The 25,959-nt window shown below is 49.8% G+C and overlaps 1 protein-coding gene across 4 annotated transcripts in view; it reads right to left on the bottom strand.

The window, feature by feature from the left end:
* Window positions 1-297: 297 nt before the first annotated feature.
* Window positions 298-25,959, bottom strand: part of LOC123376668 (flavin-containing monooxygenase 5-like) — a 37,478-nt gene continuing 11,816 nt past the window's right edge. For 2 of the 4 annotated variants that reach the window (XM_045028867.1, XM_045028866.1), the window contains 5 exons: window positions 24,717-24,859; window positions 8,474-8,673; window positions 6,940-7,292; window positions 4,963-5,035; window positions 298-3,069 (listed from right to left, as the gene is read on the bottom strand). In XM_045028867.1, coding sequence (XP_044884802.1) covers window positions 2,706-3,069; window positions 4,963-5,035; window positions 6,940-7,292; window positions 8,474-8,673; window positions 24,717-24,859 — 1,133 coding nt within the window. In that variant the 3' untranslated portion in view covers window positions 298-2,705. The remainder of the gene's footprint in view (window positions 3,070-4,962; window positions 5,036-6,939; window positions 7,293-8,473; window positions 8,674-24,716; window positions 24,860-25,959) is intronic. The other 2 variants (XM_045028869.1, XM_045028868.1) reach the window with 2 other exon arrangements.

The following is a 25,959-nucleotide window of genomic DNA, read 5'->3' as shown; positions in this document are numbered from 1 at the left end:
GCAGCATAGCTGCATTGCTCAGGGGGGTGGATTTTTCACACCCTAAGAGATATAGCTATGCCGATGTATACTTTTTACTGTAGACCTGGCTTAAGACCCTTCCTGGCAGATTTTTTTTTAATCAGGTCTCTGACAGGGATGTCACCTCACCCTTGAGGCCTGGCCTAGTTTATAGTCATGGGTTTACAGGGGATTCGATGTCTCAGCTGTTATACAGTCTCTATGGGAGTATCCCTATTATTCACTAGGCCCTAGCCACAGCTTTTTACAAGGACAATCCCAGCCTGAGACTTTAGGCTACAGCATTCTTGTTTCTCACTCTGGCTCTCTAGTGAGTCCAAAAGAGTTCAGACACTTGTTAGAGATGTTACACCTTCAGGCAACAATATAGCTAGTAAGTATCTGCAGGGCCGCCTTTTACCAAAACCAAGAAAGCATTTATTAGTCAACTGGAGAACATCAATGAAGAGTCCACATTAGAATGGTAAAGCAAAGTTTAAGTCCAAGTATGTATTGGCCAAAGCAATTGCCCTACTGTTCCAGGGCCTCCTTTCAGCCTCTCTGTGTCATGTGTGTCTGTCCTGGGCAGCAGCAAATAGAGTGTGTCTTAAGTTAATACCTGGCCCTTGTGGCTCCAGAAGCAGCTGTGCTGTGGTCATATGTTCAGCTTCCTTGGCAGCCAGCCATTGAAAGTTAATGTTCAGTTGTTGGGGCTTCTGTTGACTCTCCAGGGACCTCCATTCACCTGTGTTGATTCCAATCAGTTCTAGGCAGGCTTATGTGATCTACAACCAACTCACTCCCTTGTCCCCAGGGAGAAATTAACCCCTTCATACTCAGGGGGAAGCAATGCAAAATGATTGGGTAAGTTGAGTCACACCTATTGTTCATAAGAATATTCCCACAATTCCCACACTTGTACTTTGTATCAATCTGGGGCAAGATAGTTGAAGAGGAATGAAACCGAGAACTTCAAAGGCTTGCGCTTCTGAGTGGGTTTCAAGGTGTCTTTGTGAAGATCATTTATCAAAAAGGTCAAAAAACACGGGTGTTCTTATTTGAGCCTCAGCCTGAGCATAAAGTGGTTTGACTTTGTGGGAAATGGCACAATCTTACAAAGATCTGTCTTTTCATTATATTCAAAAGCAGCATTGCATGTATCATGCTGCCAGGATGGACAAAAGCTTCCCTTGCTCTCCATTGCTGTGCCAAGGGATGCATGCCCTGCCTCTAACTGATGCCGCCCCTGGGGCAGCCCCAGCAATTGACAGGATTGTGCCTGAGCTGGGAACCTCACAACACCTGGTATGACACCATCTACTGAGATCACTCTGGCTGGCAATGGTCCTTAGTAGACTAAGCATGTTTTATGATGTCGATGAGCCACTTTGTTTCCTCAAAAAATCTCAGACTCTTATCATCCCTCCTTTGTCACAGATAGTCGTGAACGAGGGTGGGCATGAGCCATCACACACAAAGTATATGGTTGGTAGCTGTGAGCACCACATGACAAGCATTGTAGGCACACCAACTATTAGAGACCGACACTTTATGGGGTTCCCTGGGAAGGACACATGCAAGGATCACACATTAACAGAGAGGTTTTCTTGGTCAGGCTGAAGTAATGGGAGTGCATTCAGAAAAGCAGACCAACCAAATTAAACACAATTAACAGATCCAGATAACAATAGCAGTGAGACTTTTGCTTTAGCTTTCCTTGAATCGCTGTGTGCTGCTGAGACAAACCTACTCTGAGCCAAAGTCCTTCCTAGACAGGGATTCTGTGGTCTATAGAGCTCAGACCCTTCCCTCTACTCAGGGCTCCATCTCTTCAGTGTGAGAGGCGCCGAGTCCTTACCCAGCCCTAACTCAGGCCAGGCTCCAAGAGCTTCCCCTGCTCCCCCAGGGCCCGAGGGCTGCTGCCTTCCATGACACCCTTGTCCCTAATTCCACCCTAAAGTGACTTGTAGCCCCTGCTAGCGTGGGACTGTAGATGCACCTCCCCTAGGGAGAAGCACAGCATAGCGACTGAGCCTGCCTGCCTGCTGGAGAGTGCACACACAACAGTGACGGACAGACTGGGCCCTGGGTTGCTCGGTGGAGGGACCATGGGACCCAAGAGAGCACCTGAGGGGGAGTTGTTTTTCTCAGCTACATGGAGAGGAAGCCATTTTCTGGCTCTCTCAGTCGGAGGTTTGAAATTGACTTGGAGCCCTGCTCTGATCCAGGACACTTAAGCACCCAGAAGCTGCGGCAAGCATAAGAGTTAGAAGACAACAGAGCCCACAAGTCCCTTCTGCACTTGAGGCTGGGGATCAGCAATGGCAATGGCTCGATTCACCAGGGACACCAACCAGCTAACTATGAAGCTGCCAGCATTGATGCCAGACTGCCTCTCAATCTCCAGTCACACTGCCTGAACCAGGCCAGTGGAGACTCTGGAAATGGTTGGGGATTTCTCTTATTATATCACTTGTTGTGAGGTTCAAAAACAGGGCTTGAATGGGACTTAACAGGCCTTGTGCACCCTTACTGCAGATTTTGCATCTGCATTAGAGCAAGTTTACTCTACATAGAAGACAGGCTCTTGCCTTGTTGAGATAGCTGACAACAGAGGTGCTCACCATAGTCCAGTCAGCCCATATGAATGCAAAGGAAAGAAGGGAAACCATGAATTGGACTCTCAGCTTGAAAAATGACACTTGTCAGAGGGGGAAAAAGGACCAAGGAAAATAAGCAAAAGTTACAGCAATTAAAGCAACAATGAGAAAAATCTGAAGGTAGTAAGGCACCAAGGCACCTGTATAATCATCTAGGACTCTAGTTTTCAGAGGTTTAATGATCCGTTCTCTCTGGGTCAGGATGGCTTTCCTGGCTCCATCCCATTTCCCTGGCCCTCTCAGGCGGTACTGGTACGGCGTGCAGGGGCCAGAGAAAACCTCCACGGCGAGCTTTGGATCCATGAGGAAGAGAGACAGGAGTTTGGGCTTGACCCCTGCCTGGCAGGCCACTTCATCCATGTATGGGATGTAATCCACCTGGATGGTATAGCGCTGGCTTTTCACATACCTGAAACGAGAAAGAAGTGCAGGTGTCTCTGGAGTGTGGTCAAATGGAGACTGCACTGACCAGGAAATGACATTCCTGAGGGATAAGGAGCTTCTATCCCTCTCTGAAATGTGAGGAGAAGGAGATGCTGATGTACTCTTGCACCTTTGGAGGCTGGATTACTCCCACTCATTACAAAGATTAGAGCTGCTTTCTGTTTACTGACTGTGAGAAATTCACCCCTGCACAGACTTCCCTTGGGCCATAACTGGGACACAAGTGGCACGTTGATCTTGTGTGTGGGATGGGGATGAGTTTCACTTCATTCTCCTTAGAAGAGCTGGATACATTCTCTAAAGCAACTTTGGCCTCAGACCTTACTCTGTCTTCTACTTAAAATCTTTATCTAGAGCTTCCCCAAATTATTCAACCCTCTGTATTTAAGTAGAATTGAAAGGCCAACACTCCTGAAAGTTAAGTTGCTACACAATACTGAGGAGTGCTTAACAGCGAAGTAAAAGGGCTGGAAATTAACACCCAGCCATCCAGAGTTGTCAATACTTGTAAATTTAGCATGAGTTGTGTGATATTCTTAGGATTTGGGGTTTAAAGCTTTTTATGACCTCATGATTGAGAGTTTGATGTGAGCAATTTTTGCTATTATTCAATATATCTGCCTTCTCCCATTATTTTCAGTGTGACTGAAGCCAAAGAATGCCCTCAGTCAAGATGGCCACTGTAGCAGGGTGGTCCCCTGCTCCTGCCCTTCGGGGCTTAAAACAGCCCAGGAGAGGGCTGTAGTTGGGGCAAGAAGCCTGGGCTGATTGGGAGAAAGCAGGCCCAGCTGTGGCCAGGTCCCAGTCAGGCCCAGCTGGCCCCTATAAGAGGCAGTGAACCAGGAGTCCAGTCAGTCTCTCTTTGGCTGTAGAGGGAAAAGGGCCTGGCTGTAGGGAGCTAGACAAGGTACCTTGAGTGGAGCAGGGCTAGGGAAAGGCAGAGGACCTGGGGGAGATCCTGCCTGGAAAGCCCCAGGCTGCCACCTAGCATTAGGCCAAGAGGTACTGGGGGTTGCAGGGGGCAACCCAGGGGCAGGCAAAGGCAGCAGGTCCAAACACCTTTGCCTATGATGAGTGGCTGATACTGCAGTCTGCCCCAGTGAACGGGGGCTAGATGGAGACTGGGCAGTAGCCAATACTGAGGCAAAGTGGGGATAGTGGGGTGGGGGTTCCCCTGGGAGGGGGAGACCCAGTTGAAAGAGGCACTGGGGTCCTGGGAGGAACATGAGGACAGGCGGATCACTGGCCTGCAGAGGGCGCTCCAGGCTGGAAACTGAGCTAATTCCCAGAAGTCACCAGCAGGAGGTGCTGCAGGGGTGAGTTTGACTCCTCTACAGCCATTGTTCCCCTTCCAGATTTCTCAAGTGGTACAGGCTGCTCCCAGTAAAGAGGTTCAGCATGTCTAATCCCACTCCCAGTGAAGGCAGCTGCCTCTGTGCTGAAAGGGCAGCAAATAGACAGGAAAGCTATAGGGAGACAGGGGAATGTGGGATGCAGGAGGGAGAGAGAGAGGAATAGGTGGTGGCAGCAAGGCAGAATGTGAGGGATAGAATTCTGTAACAAGAAAAAGGGAAGAATATATGGGGCAGATGGATAAACCTACTCACACGGATCATTTCCCCTTGTTTGGGGTTCAGTAGGACCCTGCTTCTTACACGCTTTGTATTAACACACACTTCCCTGGGAGACCTAGAGGATGCGTGCATGAAATGCAAAGTTTGTTGGCTAAAGGTCCCCATGGGGATAAAGGGAGGCAAAAAGTGAAGCAGGGAAATAGGCAGAAGTGGGGGGGGGGAGCTATTGCCCTGCTGCCTTCCCAGCATGCCCAGTGGTTACTGATTCACATAATAGTGCCTACCGTTTTGCCATTTCCTCTCTCTTCTGTGCAATATCGGCCATCATGTTGCTTGCTGAAGGCAATCCGTTCAGCCCTAGGAAAGAGAAACCCAAAAGTCAGAAGGGAGATCCATGAGGTGCTCGCAGACACAGAGGCAACAGCTCCTGGGCAATAAGAGGAACAAAGAAAAGGAAAAGAGCATTGTTTGTGCCTCCTCTCTCTTCCTCTGCCCCCAAATAAACCCTAGAGAGTAACAGCTCTTGAACTCTCAGCAACACCTCCTGCCCCCAGGAAGGCTGAACATTCAGGGGGGGCGCTGGAATTCGAAAGGCTGGGAGTGGGTGTGTCATAGGTTTTCTCCCCCACTTGGAGCTGTTGGATTCCAAGATGGGGACCTGCATGGACTCCTCTAAACTAAAATTCTAGTTTAGATCTGGTTTTCGCTGCCACCAGTTACGTTTAAAGTGGATAACACACTGTCTGTCCCCCAAGCTTCCCCTGGGGAACCCAGATTTAATCTCCCTGAATCTCAACACAAAGGGAAGCAGCCCACTTCCCCCCTCCCTCTCTCTTCTAGCCTACTCCGGAGAGATACACACCGATTTAACTTCGTGAATTAAATCCAGGAGGAACTCACTCTTTCCCCCTCCCATTCCCCTGAATTTTCACAAGAGAAGGAATTAACCAAGTCCAAAGAAAAGAAAAGAATTTATTAAAAGAACAAAAAGAAAGTACACTAGCTCTGTGATACCAGGATGGAACAATACACAGAGTCTAACCTATAAACCTGGAGAGAATTCCCCCTCCCCCTTTCTTTCTCAGTAAAAGCAAAGTAACAGCAATAGAAATAAAGAGATTCTTTCAGCAAAACACACAATTGCAAATGTAGAAATAAACTTATAATACTAGTACGCCTTTCTAATACTTACTAGACTGAATAGATGAAAAGTATTGCAGAAACCTGGGAGGACTTGATTAAGATGTCTGGACTCCCTTAACTCCCAAGAGAGACTCAACTCAAAACAAAGAACACAGAAAAAAAACTTCCCTCCACAGAGATTTGAAATTATCTTGTCCCTGATTGGTCCTCTGGTCAGGTGTTCCTCAGGTACTGCTTTTTAACCCTTTGCAGGTAAAAGAGACCTTAACCCTTAACTAACTGTTTATGACACGCCCCCCAAATCGCAGACAGTGGGGAACCCACACTGGCGGTGATTTCCTTATAGAACTTTAAAGTAAACATATTAAAAAAACACATGCACTATGACAGATACTACTAAGTATGTAACCAACGAGATTTTTCACAATTGAAGAACAGTTGTTAACCATTTGATTCTGGGAAACTTTAACGAGAGAGTGCATCAGCAACCTTGTTGGAAGCTCCTGAAATGTGGTGAATTTTAAAATCAAAATCTTGGAGAGCTAAACTCCATCGGAGAAGTTTCTTGTTGTTTCCCTTGTTAGTATGAAGCCACTTTAGCACAGCATGGTCAGTTTGTAGCTGGAACCGCCGTCCCCAAACATATGGGCGTAGCTTTTCCAGGGCATACACAATGGCGTAACATTTTTTTTTACTGATGGACCAATGGCTTTCCCTCTCAGACAGTTTCTTGCTGAGAAACACGACAGGATGGAAGTTGTGATCTGCAGCCAAAGGGTAAGAGAAAGCTAGCCAGACTCCAGCACCAACAAAGAGGGAGGGTGCAGGAGTACACAGAGAGCAGAGCTGGAAATGATCTTTTTGGGGGAAGTGACAGTTTTCACAGAAAGCTTCCAAAATAAAAAAAACAGGCCTCTATGCGTTACAAAGAAGCAAAGAACATAACCAGGTCACCTTTCAGTAGGAAGACAGCAGATGAAAGACAGAGAGCAGCGGAAATGTTGCAAGATGGCAGGTTGTCCACCTGAACAGCACTGGCTTTCGGATTTCCTTGGAAATGTCTGCGCTTTCACTGCCCAGCAGGCACTAGACTATTTCCTGCATTTTGGTTCACGTACCCTTGAACACACGTGTCGCCCAGCGACCCTGGAGTTCGGCAATGGGCATGATGGCCCCCAGTGGCTGGATGAGGCCAATGAAAGCCAGAGTTGGCTTCTCCAGCTGAGGAGGGAAGACAAATTTATACAGGGAGACCTGGTTTTTGATCACTTTGGCACAATCCCCAAGGAAGGGGAAAGAGAAGCTGTATCCCATAGCGAAGACAACCACATCAATGTCCTCCTCTCTGGTGCCATCTTCAAAGATGGCGCTGGTTTTGGTGAACGCCCTGATGTTTGGTTTTACCAGCACCTTGCCCGAGATGATGCAGTTTGGCAGGTCGTCGTTGATGGTTGGGTGCTGGCTGAAAAACCTGAATGGCAGAAAGGAAATACAAGAAATGTGAAGATCTCTTTGGGCAGGAGGTGACCTTCCTCAGGGCAGGAGGCTGCCAGGAGAAAAGAGAACTATTTCCTCCCACACAATGTGCTAGCACTGCAACTGGAAGCCATGGGAAGGACACATCAGGTTATTCAGTCCGTTCTGCTGCACATGCAGGATCACTCCATGTAAGGAATTCTATTGCTTTGTCCAGTCTATGCATCCACCACTTCCTCTGATAAACTGTTTTTGTTCTGTGTTTGTCCAGCATCTTGCACCATGGGATCCTGGTCCTTGAGTAGGCCTCTTTGGTGCCACCACAAATCAATGAATAAATAACAACAAACAGTTCCCTGGCCTAACAGCTTGCCATTTGCAAGTTTTTTCAGGTACTCAGCTTAAATTATCTCTTTTTTATGCCCTGTCTACACTAACACCTATGTCAGCAAAACTTTTGTCACTCAGGGGTGTGAAAAAACACCCCCAGCAATGTAAGTCTTGCCAGCATAAGCGCTCATGTGCACAGCGCTATGTTGGCAGGAAAGCATCTCCTGCCAACATAGTGATGGCTGCTCGTTGAGCTCGTTTTACTATATCAATGGGAGAGCTCGCTCCCATCGGCATAATGTGGCTACATGAGTGATCTTACAGCGGCACAGCTGTAGCGGTACATCTGTGCCAATGTAAGCTTGTAAGTGTAAACATGCCTTAATGATGTCATCTAGTACCATTCTGTTTACTCCCACATATCACACAAAATAACTCTTCCTCTTCCTTGGCATTTACATCCCTCAAGGATATTTTTAACCTGAGGGATAGGCATGTTTTAGAGGGCAGCAGTGAGAATAAGAGTTGGGCCCCAGGTGAGGCAAATGCTGACTGATTTGGCATAGCAGCAGCAGCGAGAGCTGGGCCCCAGGTGATGGACAGAGATTGACTGGGGGGAATCTGGCACAGCAAGGGACTGAACCCAGGCCCTAGAGACTCTGGCTGCAGGTTTGCCTGAGATCTTACATTCTGTCATGGGGCCTGAAGCTCTGCCCCTCCCTCCAGTGCTTGACAGGCCTCAGCTCTCCACTCTCCTGTGGTGGTGGGAGGGGGAGCGGAATGAACATGACCCTTCCCCTCCTGGCTCCACAGCCCGGAGAAAGTCTCCTGATCTCCCCAGCTCACCTGTGCGCAGGCTGCAGACCATAGATTGCATGGTTGAATTTTGCATTCAGTTTCTTCTCTGCAAAGTAGTTAAGCAGGGATAGAGGCACAATGCGCCTGAGGAATTCCACATAGCGAGTGATATAAATTGTGTCCATGGGGTACCCTTCTTCTCCAATCCGACCAAGTATCCATGCACCTCGCCTGGTGCTAAGGAAAACCTGAAAGGGAGAGAAACAGGAGCTGTTGGAAACCACAGGCCTTTGAGTGACTTGCCAAGAGCCTCTTTGGCTGAGAGCCATTCTCATGAGAGTGAATGGTTTACATCTAGTTGTGTTTATGATTTCCTAATAGCTTTGTCACACATCTGTCCATGGTGCAGCACCCCCTTTCGGGGCTATATGGGGAGTGCACACACACAAATCCAATACTCCTACCCTAGCGGGTGCTGCAGGGTATGTCTTTCTAGCGGGCCAGTACTTAACCCTCTGGCTGAGGTCTTTTGGTTGTTTCTTCCCCTCTCAGGCGAAACAATAACTCCGTCAGCAGTCATCAAACTAGGTTCAACACAAGAAAGGGAAAGGAAAGTCTGTAAGCAGCTTCCTCCAGGGTATGGGCCTCTGACTTCAGAACCCCCTGAAATGTCACTGTCCATGTCAGAGGTCACTGGGTTCCAGTGCAAGTCTCAGTCTTTCCCCCCTTTTAGCTCAGGGATCTGCACCCTCATTCTGCGAGGGCAGGGGCTCTGCAGGCTATCAGCCTCCTCGCCAGAGCAGCTCAGCCAGTTCCCTTCCCAGGGTTGCCCCCATCTAAGTGGAGTTCCTGCCTTTTAACTCCTCTTCCTGACCCAATTTGCAGGTGCGGTGGGGCAGCCCAAAGCAGCTCCTTAACCCCTTCCATGCTAGTGCAGGGTTTCTATACCATGTCACAAGCTTCAGTAGTAACTTACTATTATTAGAAATGAGGTATTTAAGCATATTAATTATTTTAAACAAAAAGATGTTCCCTGCCCCAATGGAACAACAGGTGGAGACAGGCTGACAGACAGGGGAGCAGAAAGAAATGATGAGACAATGCTAGTCAACCTGCTGGGAGGTGGTCTCAGCACACTGGCTGCCTAACCATTTGAACTATCTTATTGACGAGCACAGCGGTTGATCATTGGAGATGAATGCTTGGCTGCCCAGATGGTGTTGTTGGGAGAGCTTTGGCTTCCTCAGTGATGGAAGGCTGCTCTGGGAAGAAGGTCTGCTGGGAAGAGATGGAGTCCACCTGATTAAGAAGGGGAAGAGCATCTTCACACACCAACTCACACAACCTAGTGAGGAAGGCTTTAAAGTAGGTTCAAAGAGGCCAGGTGACAAAAGCACAGGTACACATAAAAGAAGGTGACATTAACAGAGAGCTAGATGTTGGGGGAGGGACATGGAAAGTTACCATAGGGTCATACAAACAACAAGAGGAAAATCAGTGGGTGAATCTACTCAACATCTTAGATGTCTATATACAAGGGGTATGGGGAATAAACAGGAAGAACTGGAAGTATTAGCACATAAACTAAGTTTTGACAATTGGATTCACAGAAACTTGGTGGGATAAATCTCATGACTGCAATGTTGGTATAGAGGAGGATAGTTGTTCAGGAAGGATAGGCAGGGGAAAAAAGGGAGGAAGTTCGTTTGAGATCCAGAAAGACGTGGGAGGCAGATCATTTGAAAGTATCTGGGCAAAGATAAAAGGGGGAAAAATAGGGATGACATCATGGTAGGGGTCTACTCCAGACCACCAAATTAGGAAGGGGAGGTGAATGAGGCATTTCTAGAACAAATAGCAGAAATATCCAAAACGCAAGACCTGGTAGTAATGGGGGACTTTAACTTCCCAGAAATCTGTTGGAAAAGTAATACGGCAAAACACAAAGCATCCAATAACTTACTGGGGACCTATGTTCCCTCTAAGCTGTGCGGCTGCCCAAGATTAGCAGAGCCCTGCACTTGATTAGCAGAGCCCTGCACATCCAGCAATGTGTGTTCAGGTGACCCTGCCCCTGCTGCTCTGCAGCTACATTGCTCCTGCCCTCTGCCTTGGAGCCCCTGGCCAGCAGCACCCGCCTGGGGCGGCCCTTTCCCGGGGGGGCGGCAGGCTGGGCCGGCGGACCTGCCGCAGTCATGCCTGCGGGAGGTCCACCGGAGCCCCGGGAGCAGCGGACCTGCTGCAGGCATGACTGTGGAGGGGACGCTCGGCCGGCGGCTCCCGGGGCCCCCCCGCCGGCATGACTGCGGACGGTTCGCTGGTCCCGCGGCTCGGCTGGACCTCCCGCAGGCGTGCCTGCGGCAGCTCAACCGAAGCCGCCGGACCAGCGAACTGCCCGCAGCTGCGGGAGGTCCAGCCGAGCCGCGCGACCAGCGGACCCTCCGCAGTCATGCCCGCGGGAGGTCCGCTGCTCCCGCGGCTCGGGGGCGCCTCCCGGGCATGATTGCTTGGGGCAGCCAAATTTGTAGAGCCGCCCTTGGCTCCCGGGACCGTCCTGCTTGCTATGCAGAGTGGAGGAGGAACCAGGGGGCACTGATGTCAGGGTGTCCCCCTTCCTCACCCAAGTACCTCATCTCTGAAGAGCAGGGTTGGGGGACAGGGCTCAGGAGTGGAAGGGAGCTGGTGGTAGCTGCTGCGGTCTGAACAAGCCTGCCGGTGAGTGCCTGTGTCCTTAAAGAGACAGCACATGGTCTCTCATATACTTTCCCAGCAGCCAGCACACATACACACTGTCTGTGTCTCATACCCACCATCACACACACACTCAGTCTGTGTCTCCCGCACACACACACTGTCTCTCTCTCTCTCTCTCTCTCACACACACACACACACACACACAGTCTCAGTCTGACACACATACTCTCTGTCTCTTTCACACTCACCTCGCAACACATACTTGTGTTGCTATTGTTACTTCTGGGTACTTCCTGCAATGCACATATATTCTCTATAATTTTATTCTTTCAAAGTGCTGTTATTTTAGTTTTTGACTGGTCTGTGCATTTCAGAATTTTATTTCTCTCTCATGTTTAAATTCAGTTCTTTGAGTAGTGAGTTCTAAAATGCCTAATATGTCCTGGCTGCAGTAATTATCCCTATGGTAACTTTTTAAAAATATATATTATATCTAGGCTTTTTGTTTCTACTGGTGGCTCACATCATCTCAATATTGATGCACATAACAAAATTAATTCCTCACATGGATGAAAAAAATTAGAGAGAACATTGTTGGGGACAGGGGCGGCTCTAGCCATTTCGCCGCCCCAAGCACGGCGGCACGCCGCGGGGGGCGCTCTGTCGGTCGCCGGTCCCGCGGACGTGCCTGCGGAGGGTCCGCTGTTCCCACGGCGCCGGTGGAGCATCTGCAGGCACGCCTGCAGGAGGTCCACCGGAGCCGCCTGCTGCCCGGCAGAGCAGCCCCCGCGGCATGCCACCCCAAGCACACGCTTGGCGTGCTGGGGTCTGGAGCCGCCCCTGGTTGGGGACACCTTTTTGTTTCAGAAAGTGAAGGAAGTAATTGGGGGGGGGAGCCATTTTAGAGTTGATTCAGACCAACAGGGAGGAATTGGTTGAGAATCTGAAGGTGAAAAGCAATTTGGGTGAAAGTGATCATGAAGTGATATATTTCATGGTTCTAAGGAAAGGAAGGAGTGAGAACAGCGGAATAAGGACAATGAACTTCAGAAAAGCAGACTTTTAACAAACTTAGAGAACTGGTAGCTAGGTACCCATTAAAAACATAAAACCCATTATGGTTTTTGCACTTATTTGTTAAATTAGTACTCTTCGCCTGCAAAGTACTCCTAAATACAGTCCTTGAAGGACAGCTGCTTTTTACTTTGGATTTATGCAAATAGATGACAGATGCAGCAGGGTCAGGGTCCCCACGCAGTGGGGCTCGGGGTTGGGGTCCCTGCCACCCACCTCGCACCCGGCACTCTGCTCCTGGCCCCACTCTGTGGAGAGGTCTCTGGGTGGAGAGCACTGGGCATAGGGGTTTGTGGGGGGAGTTAGGTGGGGGGCACTGTGGTTCTCAACCTGCGGCCCACATAACACTTTGTGGGCTGCACACGTGGCCCACAATGATAAATAGGTTGAGAACCACTGATATAAACACATTTTTAATATATGGTACAAGAACACATCTTTGTAAAGATAAGGAGGGGACGATAGGATAATGGATGAGGATGTTTTGTTTGAACTAGCAGGTACAAGGATAAGGATGGAAACTAACAACACCTGGAGTCAGGGTCGGTGCAAGGATGTTTTGCGCCCTAGGCGAAACTTCCACATTGCGCCCGTCCCCGAGCCCCCGCCCTGAGGCACCGCCCCTGCGGCAGCTCCCCACCCTCCACCCTGAGGCACCCCCCCGCCCCAGCTCACCCCTGCTCCGCCTCCTCCCCGAGCACGCCGTCGTTGCTTCACTTCTCCCGCCTCCCAGGCTTGCGGCGCCAATCACGGCGTGTTCAGGGAGAAGGCGGGGCAGGGGTGAGCTGGGGCAGGGAGTTCCCCTGCATGCTGCCCCCCCGTTATTTGCTGCAGGTGGCCCTCCCCGCGCTCCCCTGCCCTAGCTCTCTCCGCCTAAATGCCGGCGATGACCGGGGCAGCCGAAGATCTGGCCGCAGCGGTCGCTGCTGAAGAAAATGCCACCCCCCAAATCCTAGCGCCCTAGGCAGCTACCTAGGTCGCCTAAATGGTTGCACCGGCTCTGCCTGGAGTGTAATACATAACTTGTTTGTATCACTGTATAAAAGGAGAACTCATAGGAGGGACATCTTTGTGCTGTCCTAGGAGCAGCATCCTGGTGTGCTGATTGAACTGGTACCATTGTCACAGGCACACATGTTAGTGTATCTGTAGCTCCTATGGGGCACTAGTACTGTGGGATTGTGGACAATAAATGTGGCCAAGCAGCTTCGCCACCAAACTGAGCCTGTGGTCTTTCTTATGAATAACATCGAGCAGTGGCGGATTAGCTACTGGGCAAACGGGGCCACTGCCCAGGGCCCCCTGCCAATTGGGGGGCCCTGGAAAAATGGGTGCCCCTGTGCACTGACCCGCCCTGCCTGCCCGGTGCTTCTGCCGGGGAGTGTGGTCGGGGCGTGGGGGCTTGCCCCGCTCCACCCAGCACTCCTGCCGATCCGAGCAGGGCAAGCCCCCGTGCCCCAACCCCATTTCCCTGGCAGGAGCGCAGAGGGGTTGAGAGGGGGGACTGCAGGTGGAAGGGGTGGGAAGGGGCCCCCACTTGCTCTGGCCCAGGGCCCCACCAAACCATAATCCGCCTCTGACATCGAGGTCAGCAGACTGCACTCCCTGCTAATGCAGCTAACATGGGGGCTCCAAGAACAGCTGCATTAGCAGCCTTAACAATACTCCACAGCACTAGTAACAGTCAGTTATGATTAGTTATGGAATACTATGATGAGTCTGGAAACTGTTGCAAGGGTGGTATCTTCGCATCTGACTACTTCTGGGAAAGTAGTCCATTATAACCAGATGATCATGTCTTCAGGGTGAATGTGTCAATTCTGACTTTGTCCTGTGGAACTGCGAGTTGTTCTTGCAGTATCATTGGTTCTTTCTGCTGGGAATCTCTGTATTTCTGATACGTTCCACGCCTGCTCATCATCTCTTCAATGTCACTGCTCATTTGTGACCAGAATACAACTTCTCTAGCTCTCCTTTTTGATTTGGTCATTCCCAGGTGCCTTTCGTGTATTGGATTCAATATTCTCCTTCCCATCACTGTGGGAACCATGACCTGTGTCCCCTTTCAGCATGCTCCTGAGAGCGCTGACAATTCATTCCTTTAGTGGAAATATACAAGCGTGCAGTGCTGATTTTTTTCCTCCTTTACTTCTTGTATCACTGTTTGCAGCATTTAGTCTTTAGCTGAATTCACATCAATGTTTATTCCTTGTTCCAGATCATCAGCCTGTGAACTGACAGATGGAGCATTTGCAGGTGGAAGCCCACTGCTAAAGGACTTTCCCCAGCCTAGGGGGAGAATCCACAAAGTCCAGGATCTCAATTAATTACAGGGGACAACTAAAGATAGAACAGGTTCTAGGGCTAAATCATAGAATATCAGGTTGGAAGGGACCTCAGGAGGTCATCTAGTCCAACCCTCTGCTCAAAGCAGGACCAATCCCCAGACAGATTTTTACCCCAGTTCCCTAAATGGCCCCCTCAAGGATTGAACTCACAACCCTGGGTTTAGCAGGCCTATGCTAAAACCACTGAGCTATCCCTCCCCCATTATCTGAAGGGAACCTGATGGGGACACTGAGCAGAGAACCCCGGACAGCGCCCACTGCTCCTCAAAAGTGTCAAGGGAGCCAGCGGACACCGCCCAGAAGAACTCCACCTGGATGCGTGAACAGAGGGAGGATCAGAAATAGGCCCTGAAGTCGCAGGAAACCCTGTCAGCCAACCTCCTCTCTCTGGTCTTGTAGATGGCCATTTTGGCCAGTGCTAGGAGGAGGCTGACAAGGAGGTCCTGGGACTTGGTGGGGCCACAGATGGGAAGTGCATAGATAAGGAGGTGAGGGGAAAAGTGCAGCCAAAAATGTAACAGGATGTTTAAGAGGAGCCAGAATAGGGGCTGCAACCTGGCGCACTCCAGATACACGTGCGCCAGGGTCTCCCTCATGCTGCAGAAGGGGCAGGTGTCTGGCATGGGTGAACTGCGCCAAGAAGATGCCCGTGCTCACGGCTCCGTGAAGGAGCCCCCAACTAATATCCCCAGCGGGCTTCGGGACCAGGGTGGAATATAGGCTGGCCCACCGGGGTTCCTTACCCTCCAGAGGTGGCAGAAGGTCCCACCACTTCATGACGGGACGGGACATGAGGGTGAGGACATGAAGGGTGTGGAGCACAAGTGTATACAGATGTTTCCTTGGCGTGGTCTGGAAATGAGCTGGCTGCAGTTCATTCAGCCGGCTCACGGTGAAGGGGTGGGATGGCTGGGTGGGGCCATGAGGCAGGGGCCCAATGAAAAGATCCGGGGGGCCTGGGGTGGAGGGTGGGTGGGGCATGTCCTCTCGCAGGACCCGGTCGAAGAAGACCCGAGCAGTGGGCAGTAAAGCAGCCCTCACCTCCTGAAGTACGCGCTGGGGAGTACGAGGTCTGGGGATCCCCATGCGCCGAGTGAGTGTCAGGGGGTCCAGCTAGTCTCCCCGGTCATAGTCCAGGAGGTCTCCAACTCTGGTGACTTCTGCCAGGGCCAACCTCTGGTGCACCGCGGGGGACTCCGCCACCTGCACACAGAGCTGGGGGTTGTGTAGCAGGAGCTCTACGAGGAGATCCACCCCCTTGGCGGCCGCCATGGACCTGGTGGCCAAAACCAGTTTCCAGGTCCGGAGGAGGTCCTGGTAGAAGGCTGGCAGCCCGGAGAGGTCTCGCAGAAGACCGCTCCAATAGAGATAAAGGAGCTGCCAGTCGTATTGGAGCCCTTGGAGGTGGTGCAGGAAGGCGTGCGCCAGCACTCTCCACGCCGGACTACCTGCACCATAAAGGAGCTTCTGCAGGGCCTGGAGGCGGAAGACATGGACCTGAGTGCATAGGCACTTCAGGCCCGGCCCTGCTCTCCCTCCTGAGGGGCAGGTGGAGGACCCCTGCAGAGACCCAGTGCGTTCCTGGCCAAAAGAACTCCAGAATCACCGTCCAGAAGTTGGCCAGGAAGCCCGGGAACTGGACCAGGGTGTTGAGCTGGTACCAGAGCATGGACAGGACTAGGTGATTAAGCACCAGTGCCCTCCCTCGGAGGGAGAGGCACCGGAGGAGTCCTGTCCATTTCCGGAGCTGCTCTGTCACCCGTCCCTCTAAACCGTGCCAGTTTGCCGGCAGAGATGGATGCGTGGCAGAAAGGTAAATGGCGAGATAGAGCAGCGGACCCGCGCTCCACCAGATGGCTTGAAGCGTGGGTGCAGGAGTCTGGTAGAAGGAAAACACACTGGATGAATAGTTTTCTGTTTCCTGAGTGACCAGGGCAGGGGCTACCCCAGAGCAGTCAGGAAGGTGCTAGAAGCAATTATGTCAGGCAGACTCCATAAGACACCTGGAACCAATTAAGAACTGATGAGAAGCAATCAAAGGAAACAGGCTAATCAGATCACTTGAAGCCCATTTAGAACCGGCTGGGACTAGTTTAAAAAGAAGCCCCTTCAGCAAGGCTTGCTGGTAGGAGCTGGGAGTAAGAAGGTGCGTTGTGGGAAGACTGGGAGAAAGAAGGTACGCAGTGAAAGACCTGGCAGAACAAGCGTGGTCAGGTACCAAGGAAGTGCTAGGAGGGGTCGTTTGGGGAAGTAGCTCAGGGAAGGGCTATAGCTCTGGTAGAAGGAAAACTACCTGTTTCCACTGCCAATTAGGGTCCCTAGGCTGGAACCTGGAGAAGAGGGCAGACCTGGGTTCCCCCACCCCACACAAATGCTCCCTGAGAACCTGAGAAGGAAGACAGGGACTAAAGAGGGTTCTTACACCAAACCTGCTGACTGGCCAATGATGAAGGTGACTCAGTAAGCTGTAACTCTTGTCTCTACGAGAGGAGAGAGGCTACATTGAGGGTCACAGCAAACCTCTGAGGCAAACCCTTACTGCCCAGAAGTGCAGGATGGTACACATGATAATTCTGTATTTTCGAAAGCAGCCTGTCTCAGTGGTTCTTCGCAAAGTTCCTTTTTGTGAATCGCAATCAGTAGTTTCAGAGGGGTAGCCATGTTTATGATCAGTTTCTGCTTTGAAGCATTGAGAAAATCACTGCAGCTGTCATATTCCTTGAGGCACAGGAGACACAACCAGTTAGTTCTATGACACTGTAATAGTACTGCTCCCACCCTCTTTTCAAAGCATCTGTGGAGAGTTTGATACTGTCAATAGATCAAAAAACTGCAGCACTGGAGCCGATATCAGAATGGGCTTTCGTGTTCTGGCATCCATGCTCATTCAGTGACCTTGTGGCGGAGGTGTCTTAGATGAGTTGTGGAAGCTACATAATTAGACATGAACTTCTTGGCATAGTTCCTAGCAGCCTTTGAATTCCAATTTTTATCTTCAGGTCTTGACATGATTATTCCCCTTTATTCAGCACTGGTGAGGCCACACCTAGAATATTGTGTCCAGTTTTGGTCCCCCCACTACAGAAGGGATGTGGACAAATTGGAGAGAGTCCAGCAGAGGGCAACGAAAATGATTAGGGGGCTGTGGCACATGACTTACGAGGAGAGGCTGAGGGAACTGGGGTTATTTAGTCTGCAGCAAAGAAGAGTGAGGGGGGATTTGATAGCAACCTTCAACTACCTGAAGGGGGGTTCCAAAGAGGATGGAGCTCAGCTGTTCTCTGTGGTGGCAGATGACAGAACAAAAAGCAATGGTCTCAAGTTCCAGGGCGGGAGGTCTAGATTGGATCTTAGGAAACACTATTTCACTAGGAGGGTGGTGAAGCACTGGAATGGGTTACCTGGGGAGGTGGTGGAATCTCCATCCTTAGAGGTTTTTAAGGCCCGCCTTGACAAAGCCTTGGCTGGGATGATTTAGTTGGTGTTGGTCCTGCTTTCAGCAGGGGGTTGGACTAGATGACCTCCTGAGGTCTCTTCCAACCCTAATATTCTATGATCTTGGAGCTCTCAGTGTCCAAGGGGATCTGCCAAAATCCTGATGATGCATCTAATTTGCTGAAGAATTTGGCTCCTGCCATCTCAGACAATATTTTACTTCTTGTGGGCAAGTAGAAATGTTCTCTTTTTATGTTTTTGTTCAGTTGCTTAAGGTCCATGCACAGCTGTGGTCCCTCTCCCTTTTTCTCTACGATTTCTAAGGACTCATCCTAATCTGATGGTCTTCTGTTCTCCAAATAATACCATCTGCCATGAGATGCAGAAAAGGGCTGCTAGGATGATCCAAGGAATGGAAAACCTGCCTTATGATAGGAGACTCGAGGAGTTTGGCTTGTTTAGCCTAACCAAATGAAGGTTGATGGGGGATAGGTTTGCAGTCTAAAAATACAACAGAGGGATAAACACCAGGGAGGGAGAGGAATTATTTAAGTTCAGTGCCAGTGCTGACACAAGAACAAATGGATATAAACTGCCCATCAACAAGTTAGGCTTAAAATTAGATGACGTTTTCTAGCCATCAGAGGAGTGAAGTTCTGGAACAGCCTCTCAAGGGGAGCAGTGAGGGGGAGAAGGAGGGTAAAAAAAAATACTGAGCCTGATAAGTTTATGAAGGGGATCGTATGATGGGACTGCCTATAATGGCAGGTAACCAATCAGCAACTGCTAGTAGCAAAAATCCCCAATGGCTGGAGATGGGACACTAGATGTGGAGGGCTCTGAGTTACTACAGAGAATTCTTTCCCAGGTGTCTGGCTGGTGGGTCTCATCAACATGCTCAGGATCTAACTGATCACCATATTTGGGGTAGGGAAGGAATTTCCCCCCAGGTCAGATTGGCAGAGATCCTGAGGGTCTTTCACATTCCTCTGGAGCATGGGGCACAGATCACTTGCTGGTTTGAACTAGAGCAAATGGTGGATTCTCTATGACTTGAAGTCTTTAAATCCTTATTTGAGAATTTCAGTAACTCAGCCAGAGGTTAGGGGTCTATTACAGGAGTGGGTGGGTGAGGTTCTCTGGCCTGGAATGTGCAAGAGGTCCAACTAGATCATGATAGTCCCTTCTGGCCTTAAAGTCTATGATCTCTTCTTCTAGTATCTTTCTTAAAATTGTGGAACTTTTCATGTTGCCACTGTCTCTGTATCTTCTCTTAACCTTATCTTGTATGTTAGTGGGAGACACCCATTTCCTGTGGATACATCGTTATATGATGCTATTAATACTTTCCTATCTGGTTCTTATTGCCTTTCTGTCTCTCTGTGGCATACATCCTCATAATGAGACCAAGCCCTTTACACATGTGTAGGCCGAAGACGGTTGCTTGCCTCTATGTTCCACCACAAAGTCTTGTTTTATCATCTTCCCTTTCTATTTAAGTGTCAGCATGCACTCTCCCAACACTGGAATTGTTCCTCCATTATAGTTTTTCACAGACACTTTTGACTCTTCCACTTTTATGGTCTGCTTACGTCTTTCTATTTCAGTTTCTGTTACTACATTTACTTATGCCCCAGTATCTATCCTGTATGTCCTATAAGTAAGGCTATATTTTAGTCATGGGTATTTTTAGTAAAAGTCATGGATAAGTTGCGTGCAGTAACCAAAAGTTCACGACGCGTGACCTGTTTCTCACTTGTATTATATACCCCTAACTAAATCTTGGTGGGGATGGGGGAGTGGCCCGGGGTGCCGTGGGTGCTGGGGAGGGGGATGGCCTGGGGACACCACAGGTGCCGGGGAGTGGGGGAGTTGGCAGGGCTGGCAGGCTCCCTACCTGGCTCTGTGCCTCCCCAGAGGCAGCGACATCCCCCTCCCTCAGGTCCTAGGCAGAGGTGTGGCCAGGCAGCTCTGTACATTGCCTCTGCCCCGAGTGCCAGCTCTGCAGGGACAGTGCCTACAGGCCGGAAGCAGTGCACAGAGCTGCCTGGCTGCGCCTCCGCCTAAGAGCTGAGGGAGGGGGATGTTACTGCTTCCGGAGAACCCCCCTCCAGGTAAGTGCCATCCAGAACCCTTACCCCCTCCCACACCCCAGCCCTGAGCCCCCTCCTACACCCAACTCCTGCTGCTGCTGGGGGAGAGGGGTGCAGTGGCCTGAGACTGCCTCAGCAGCAGCTAGTGCAACTGACCCAGGGGTTGCCTGAGCTGCTCAGACGGCCCCTGGGCCAGCCGCACCAACCGCTGCCGAAGTCATGGAGGTCCCAGAAAGTCACAGAATCTGTGACCTCCATGACAAACTTGCAGTCTTACATATAAGTGGCTAACTAAAATGTGCACAAATGGCAATCTTTTGAGTTTTCAGCCTCTTCCATTACTGTACTTAAGAATAGAACTTCTTCTTCAGATGATATAGTCTCATTATATAGTGATTATAACATTATTTACATTCCACTAGTACGGGGTAGGCAACCTATGGCATGCGTGCCGAAGGCGGCACGCGAGCTGATTTTCAGTGGCACTCACAACTACCAGGTCCTGGCCACCAGTCTGGGGGCTCTGCATTTTAATTTAATTTTAAATGAAGCTTCTTAAACATTTTAAAAACCTTATTTACTTTACATACATCAATAGTTTAGTTATATATTATAGACTTATAGAAAGAGACCTTCTAAAAACATTAAAATGTATGACTGGCACGTGAAACCTTAAATTAGAGTGAATAAATGAAGACTCGGCACACCACTTCTGAAAGGTTGCTGACCCCTGCACTAGTATATCTGGACAATGTTAAACAAAAGCCATGAAAGTTAGACATTTTTAAATCAGCAGGTCCAGGTAACTTGCATCTAAGAGGTTGTACAAGTCCATCTAGGACCCCGGGTGTGTACTCAAGCAGCTAGACAACTGTGCTGCTGCGGCTCCACTGCTATAGTTATTCTAGCTAGATCAAAGGTAGCTGAGGTATGTCTACTGTGCTGCAGTCACACCTCTGATTGCAGGGCAGGTATAACCTTAGAGGCAGGCATTTGCCCTGACAAACCATGTCATAAGCATAAGCATGTACTTGTGAGCAAATGCCTATATCTGTAGTGAAATGCCTATGCCTTCTCCCTAGTTGCCATTAAGTGCCTGCAGATCACAAAGAGGGTGGGTGTTATGAACTGTGTCCGGGGCACACGTTCCATCCCCAGTAGAACTGGAATTCAATGGTCATTTTGTTGGGATCAACATTGACTCAGAGGCTTGCTGGCCTTGCTCACTCAGGTTGCGGGGTGTTTTAGCAGATGGTAACCCCTGTAACACAGCAGGTGTGGGTTCTCAATTCAGCATTCCCCCAGGGTGGGCTGTAGGCCTGATGTCTCTGGCAGGGTCCCTAGGCAAAGCAGAACGGGGACGAACTTTGATGCATAGCAGATTGAGCAAGTCTGCATGGGTGGGCCTTCCAGATCTGCTCCCCATTCCTCACTGCCCTCTCTATTGCCCAGTCTCCTGGCACACCATTGAAATCAATGGGAATTCCACATGGGGGTCAAACGCAGGAAGTGGAAGATTCCCCCAGTGTGGATTGGAGAGGGGAATGGGGCCCCGAGTATGGCTGCACTCTGGAGGGGAAGTATAGCCATGGGAGGGAACAGCACTCAGCTGCTAAGTCAGCAGAAGTCACACAGTGATCAGCCACAACATTCTGACCATTCAGTGGTGTAAAATAATTCTCTAAACCAGGGGTCTCAAACATGCGGCCCGCGGGCCGCATGCGGCCCTCGGAGCTCTTCCCTGCGGCCCGCGGAGCTCCCCCAGTTACTTCCTGTCGCCGCCAAACTCCCCTCACCCCCGCCCCCCTCCCCGAGTTATTTTCTGTGCCTAAGCTCCCCGCGCGCTGCTCCCCAATGTTTGGGGCCGGGTCTCTCCCCTGGCCCCACCTGCGGCCCCCACGCGCCTCCCCTGAGTGTCTCCCGGCCCCCACTTGCTGCCCCCTCACCGCCCAGGAGCCTGCCCGGGAGCTCACGCTGACTCCACTCCTCCGCTATGCCGGCTTCCGGCATCACCTGCTGCCGCAGGGTCCTAGCGCCCCCCTGCACTAGGGCCAGGGCAGGCTGCCCTTCCCCTGCCCTTCTGCCCTAGTCCTGAGACTCTCCAATGCCCCGAGCCTCTCCAATGCCTCAAACCCCTCACCCTCAGCCCCACAGCCCTCACCCCTGCACCCCCTCCTATCCCCAAACTCCGTCCCAAAGCCTGCACCCCCACCCCCTGCCGCAGCCTGGAGCCTGCACCGAGCACAGAGCCTGCACTCCAGACCCCCTCCCCCACCCAAACTCCAGCCCAGGGCCTGTACTCCAGACCCCCTCCCCCACCCAAACTCCCTCCCAGAGCCTTAGGCAGTAAATCTAAGTGCGTGTTTTGTCCTTTGAGTGAGGTGCATTACTGAGTGTATATATTTATTAAAACTGCTTGGAAATGACTTCGTCAAAAAAAAGAACACTCATGGAAGAAAAGAGTTTTCCAAGACAAATGGGAGAATTTATATTTTTTCACAGAGGTAAAAGATAAAATTCAATGCCTTATTTGTCAGCAAACGATTGCTGTTCCCAAGGAGTATAACGTGCGTCGGCACTATGACACGATGCACCGTGAAAAATATGATGCATTCACCGGAAAAATCCGAGAGGAAAAAGTTCAGCAACTTAAAGCAGCATTTGCCAAGCAAAGAAATTTATTTTCAGGGATTAACAAGTCTAGCGAAGATTCAGTAAGAGCAAGTTTTGTGATAAGCGAAATGATAGCTAAATCATCGCGACCTTTTACAGAAGGCTTATTCATAAAAGAATGTCTTATGAAGGCCAGTGAAATTTTATGTCCTGATAGGAGGAAAGTTTTTGAAGGCATAAGCTTGTCTGCAAATACAGTTGCCTGCAGGATAACGGATTTAGCTGATAATGTGCAAAAACAATTGATTCAAATGGCAAAAGACTTTGAAGTATTTTCAATTGCTCTTGATGAGAGTACAGATGTATCAGATACCGCACAGTGTGCAGTGTTCATTAGAGGTGTGGACTGCAATTTGAATATAACTGAAGAATTGCTAGACTTAATGCCACTGAAGGGTACCACAACGGGACGTGACATATTTCAAGGATTGGAAGAGTGCATTGAAAAAGCTGCGCTGCCATGGAACAAACTCGTATCTTTGGCTACGGACGGTGCGCCATCAATGTGCTCTGAAAACATTGGTGTGGTTGGATTATTGAAGACCAAACTGAACAGCCTCAATATACCAGGAATTAGCTTCACCAGTATACATTGTATTTTGCACCAAGAAGCCCTGTGTAGTAAAAGTCTACAAATGAAAGAAGTTATGGATGTAGTTGTTAAAACTGTTAATTTTATACGTGCACGAGGGCTGAATCACAGACAGTTCACTTCTTTTCTAGCAAGTATGGACAGTGAATATGGGGAACTTCTGTATCACACTCAAGTTAGATGGCTGAGTCGTGGAAATGTTTTGAAGCGTTTTTTTGCACTTAAAGAGGAGATTGATTCCTTCATGAAAATGAAAAACAAGGAGGTTCCACAGCTTGCTGATTCCACTTTTATCTGCAACCTTGCTTTTCTAACAGATGTAACTGATCACCTGAATGCACTGAACTTGAAACTTCAGGGTAGAAAACAGGTGATAACACAGATGTATGACAGTATTAAGTCATTCAAAGTCAAGCTTACTTTATGGGGGAAACAGCTGACTGCTGGCAATTTGGTCCATTTCTCAACTCTGAATTCCTTAGGAAAAGTTGAACCCAAATCCTTGAAAGAATATGCAGAGATCATTTCTAACTTACACAAACAGTTTGATGTGCGGTTTAAAGATTTCAAGGCACTTGAACCACATTTTCAACTTTTTTCCACACCATTTGCTGTTGAAATTGACAATGTTGCAGAGGAAATGCAGATGGAGTTAGTGGAGCTTCAGTGTGACACGATTTTGAAGCAGAAGTATACAGATGTTGGAATTCCAGAATTCTACAGGTTTCTTTCACAAGAAAGATTTCCCATGTTATTCTCTGCTTCTGCAAGGATAATGGCAATGTTTGGAAGTACATATATATGTGAACAGTTTTTCTCTTCCATGAAGATTAACAAATCTGTGTTAAGGTCAAGGCTCACTGATGAACATTTGCAAGCAACACTGAGATTGGTTTCGTCTCAGGATATCAAACCTAATATTGATGCTCTGGTTGATGCAAAACGCTGCCAGCTAAGTGGCCAAAAATGAAATGACTGTCAAAATTAGCACTGACGTTTCACATTACAGTTAAAGAAGTTAATAAAAAAGTTAATAAATTGACTTTTAATAGCATACTATATTTTAATACTATACTACTATATTACTCTTCATTTTTTTTTCTGCCTACCTCCAGGCGCTTCCCGCCGCCAAGCCGCCAAACAGCTGTTGGTGGCGCTTAGCACTTTCCAGGAGGGAGGGGGGAGGAGCGGGGAGCCGCGCGCTTAGGGGAGGAGGTGGAGAAGAGACAGGGCAGGGGCGGGGCCTCATGGAAGGGGTGGATTGGGGGTGGGGCCAGGGGCAGCAAGGGGGCGTGTCAGTGATGCGGCCCTCGGGCCAATGCACTAGTCCTCATGCGGCCCTCGGGGTCATTTGAGTTTGAGACCCCTGCTCTAAACCAAACCTGATCTGCGGTGTGGCTGAGCTCCACTGCCAGGTCTGTTCCCGAATTGCCAATGCCGATCACAATGACTCTCTTCCCCGAGAACTCCTGGGGCTTCTTGTAATCCCGGCTGTGGAAGTAGCGGCCTTTGAACTTTTCGATCCCTGCAAAGAAGAAGCGGAGCATCTGTGGGTGTGCCCCATGCCTCCTGCATTGTTCTGGGGGTCTGAGATTCCAGGAAATAGCAGGACTGCAAGGGTCTGCAGCATTCCTTGTGCCTTGGGCAGGAGTGACACACAACAGTTAGACAATCTATGGGTACGTCTACACTACAGGATTATTCCGATTTTACATAAACTGGTTTTGTAAAACAGATTGTATAAAGTCGAGTGCACGCGACCACATTAAGCACATTAATTCGGTGGTGTGCGTCCATGGTCCGAGGCTAGTGTCGATTTCCGGAGCGTTGCGCTGTGGGTAGCTATTCCATAGCTATCCCATAGTTCCCGCAGTCTCCCCCGCCCCTTGGGATTGAGATCCCAGTGCCTGATGGGGCAAAAATCATTGTCGCGGGTTCTTCTGGGTAAATGTCGTCACTCATTCCTTCCTCCGGGAAAGCAACAGCAGACAATCATTTCGCGCCCTTTTTCCCTGGATTGCCCTGGCAGACGCCATAGCATGCAACCTTGGAGCCTGTTTTGCCTTTTGACACTGTCACTGTATGTGTACTGGATGCCGCTGACAGAGGCGATACTGCAGCGCTACACAGCAGCATTCATTTGCTTTTGCATGATAGCAGAGACGGTTATCAGTCGTTCTGTACCGTCTGCTGCCATTGTAAATTGGCAATGAGATGATGGTTATCAGTCATTCTGTACTGTCTGTGGCTGTCATGGGTGCCACTGGCTGAGGTCGGCCGGGGGCGCAAAGACAAAAATGGGAATGACTCCCCGAGTCAATCCCTCCTTTATGGTATCTAAAAATAGTCAGTCCTGCCTAGAGTATGGGGCAAGTGTACTAGAGAACCAGTGTATCAGAGAACCAGAAAGCACAGCCACTCTGTGTCAGATCCCGCAGAAATGATGAGCTGCATGCCATTCACAGGGGGTGCCCCTGCAACAACCCCACCTGTTGCTTCCCTCCTCCCCCAACCTTCCTGGGCTACCGTGGCAGTGTCCCTGCCATTTGTGTCATGAAGTAATAAAAAATGCAGGAATAAGAAACAGTGACTTGTTAGTGAGATAAAATGAGGGTGATGCAGCCT

This window comes from Mauremys mutica, chromosome 8 (genome assembly GCF_020497125.1).
Source record: "Mauremys mutica isolate MM-2020 ecotype Southern chromosome 8, ASM2049712v1, whole genome shotgun sequence".
Taxonomy (NCBI): Eukaryota; Metazoa; Chordata; order Testudines; family Geoemydidae; genus Mauremys; species Mauremys mutica.
The sequence above is the reverse complement of the archived record's forward strand: the minus strand, read 5'-3'. Positions and strand labels throughout refer to the sequence as shown.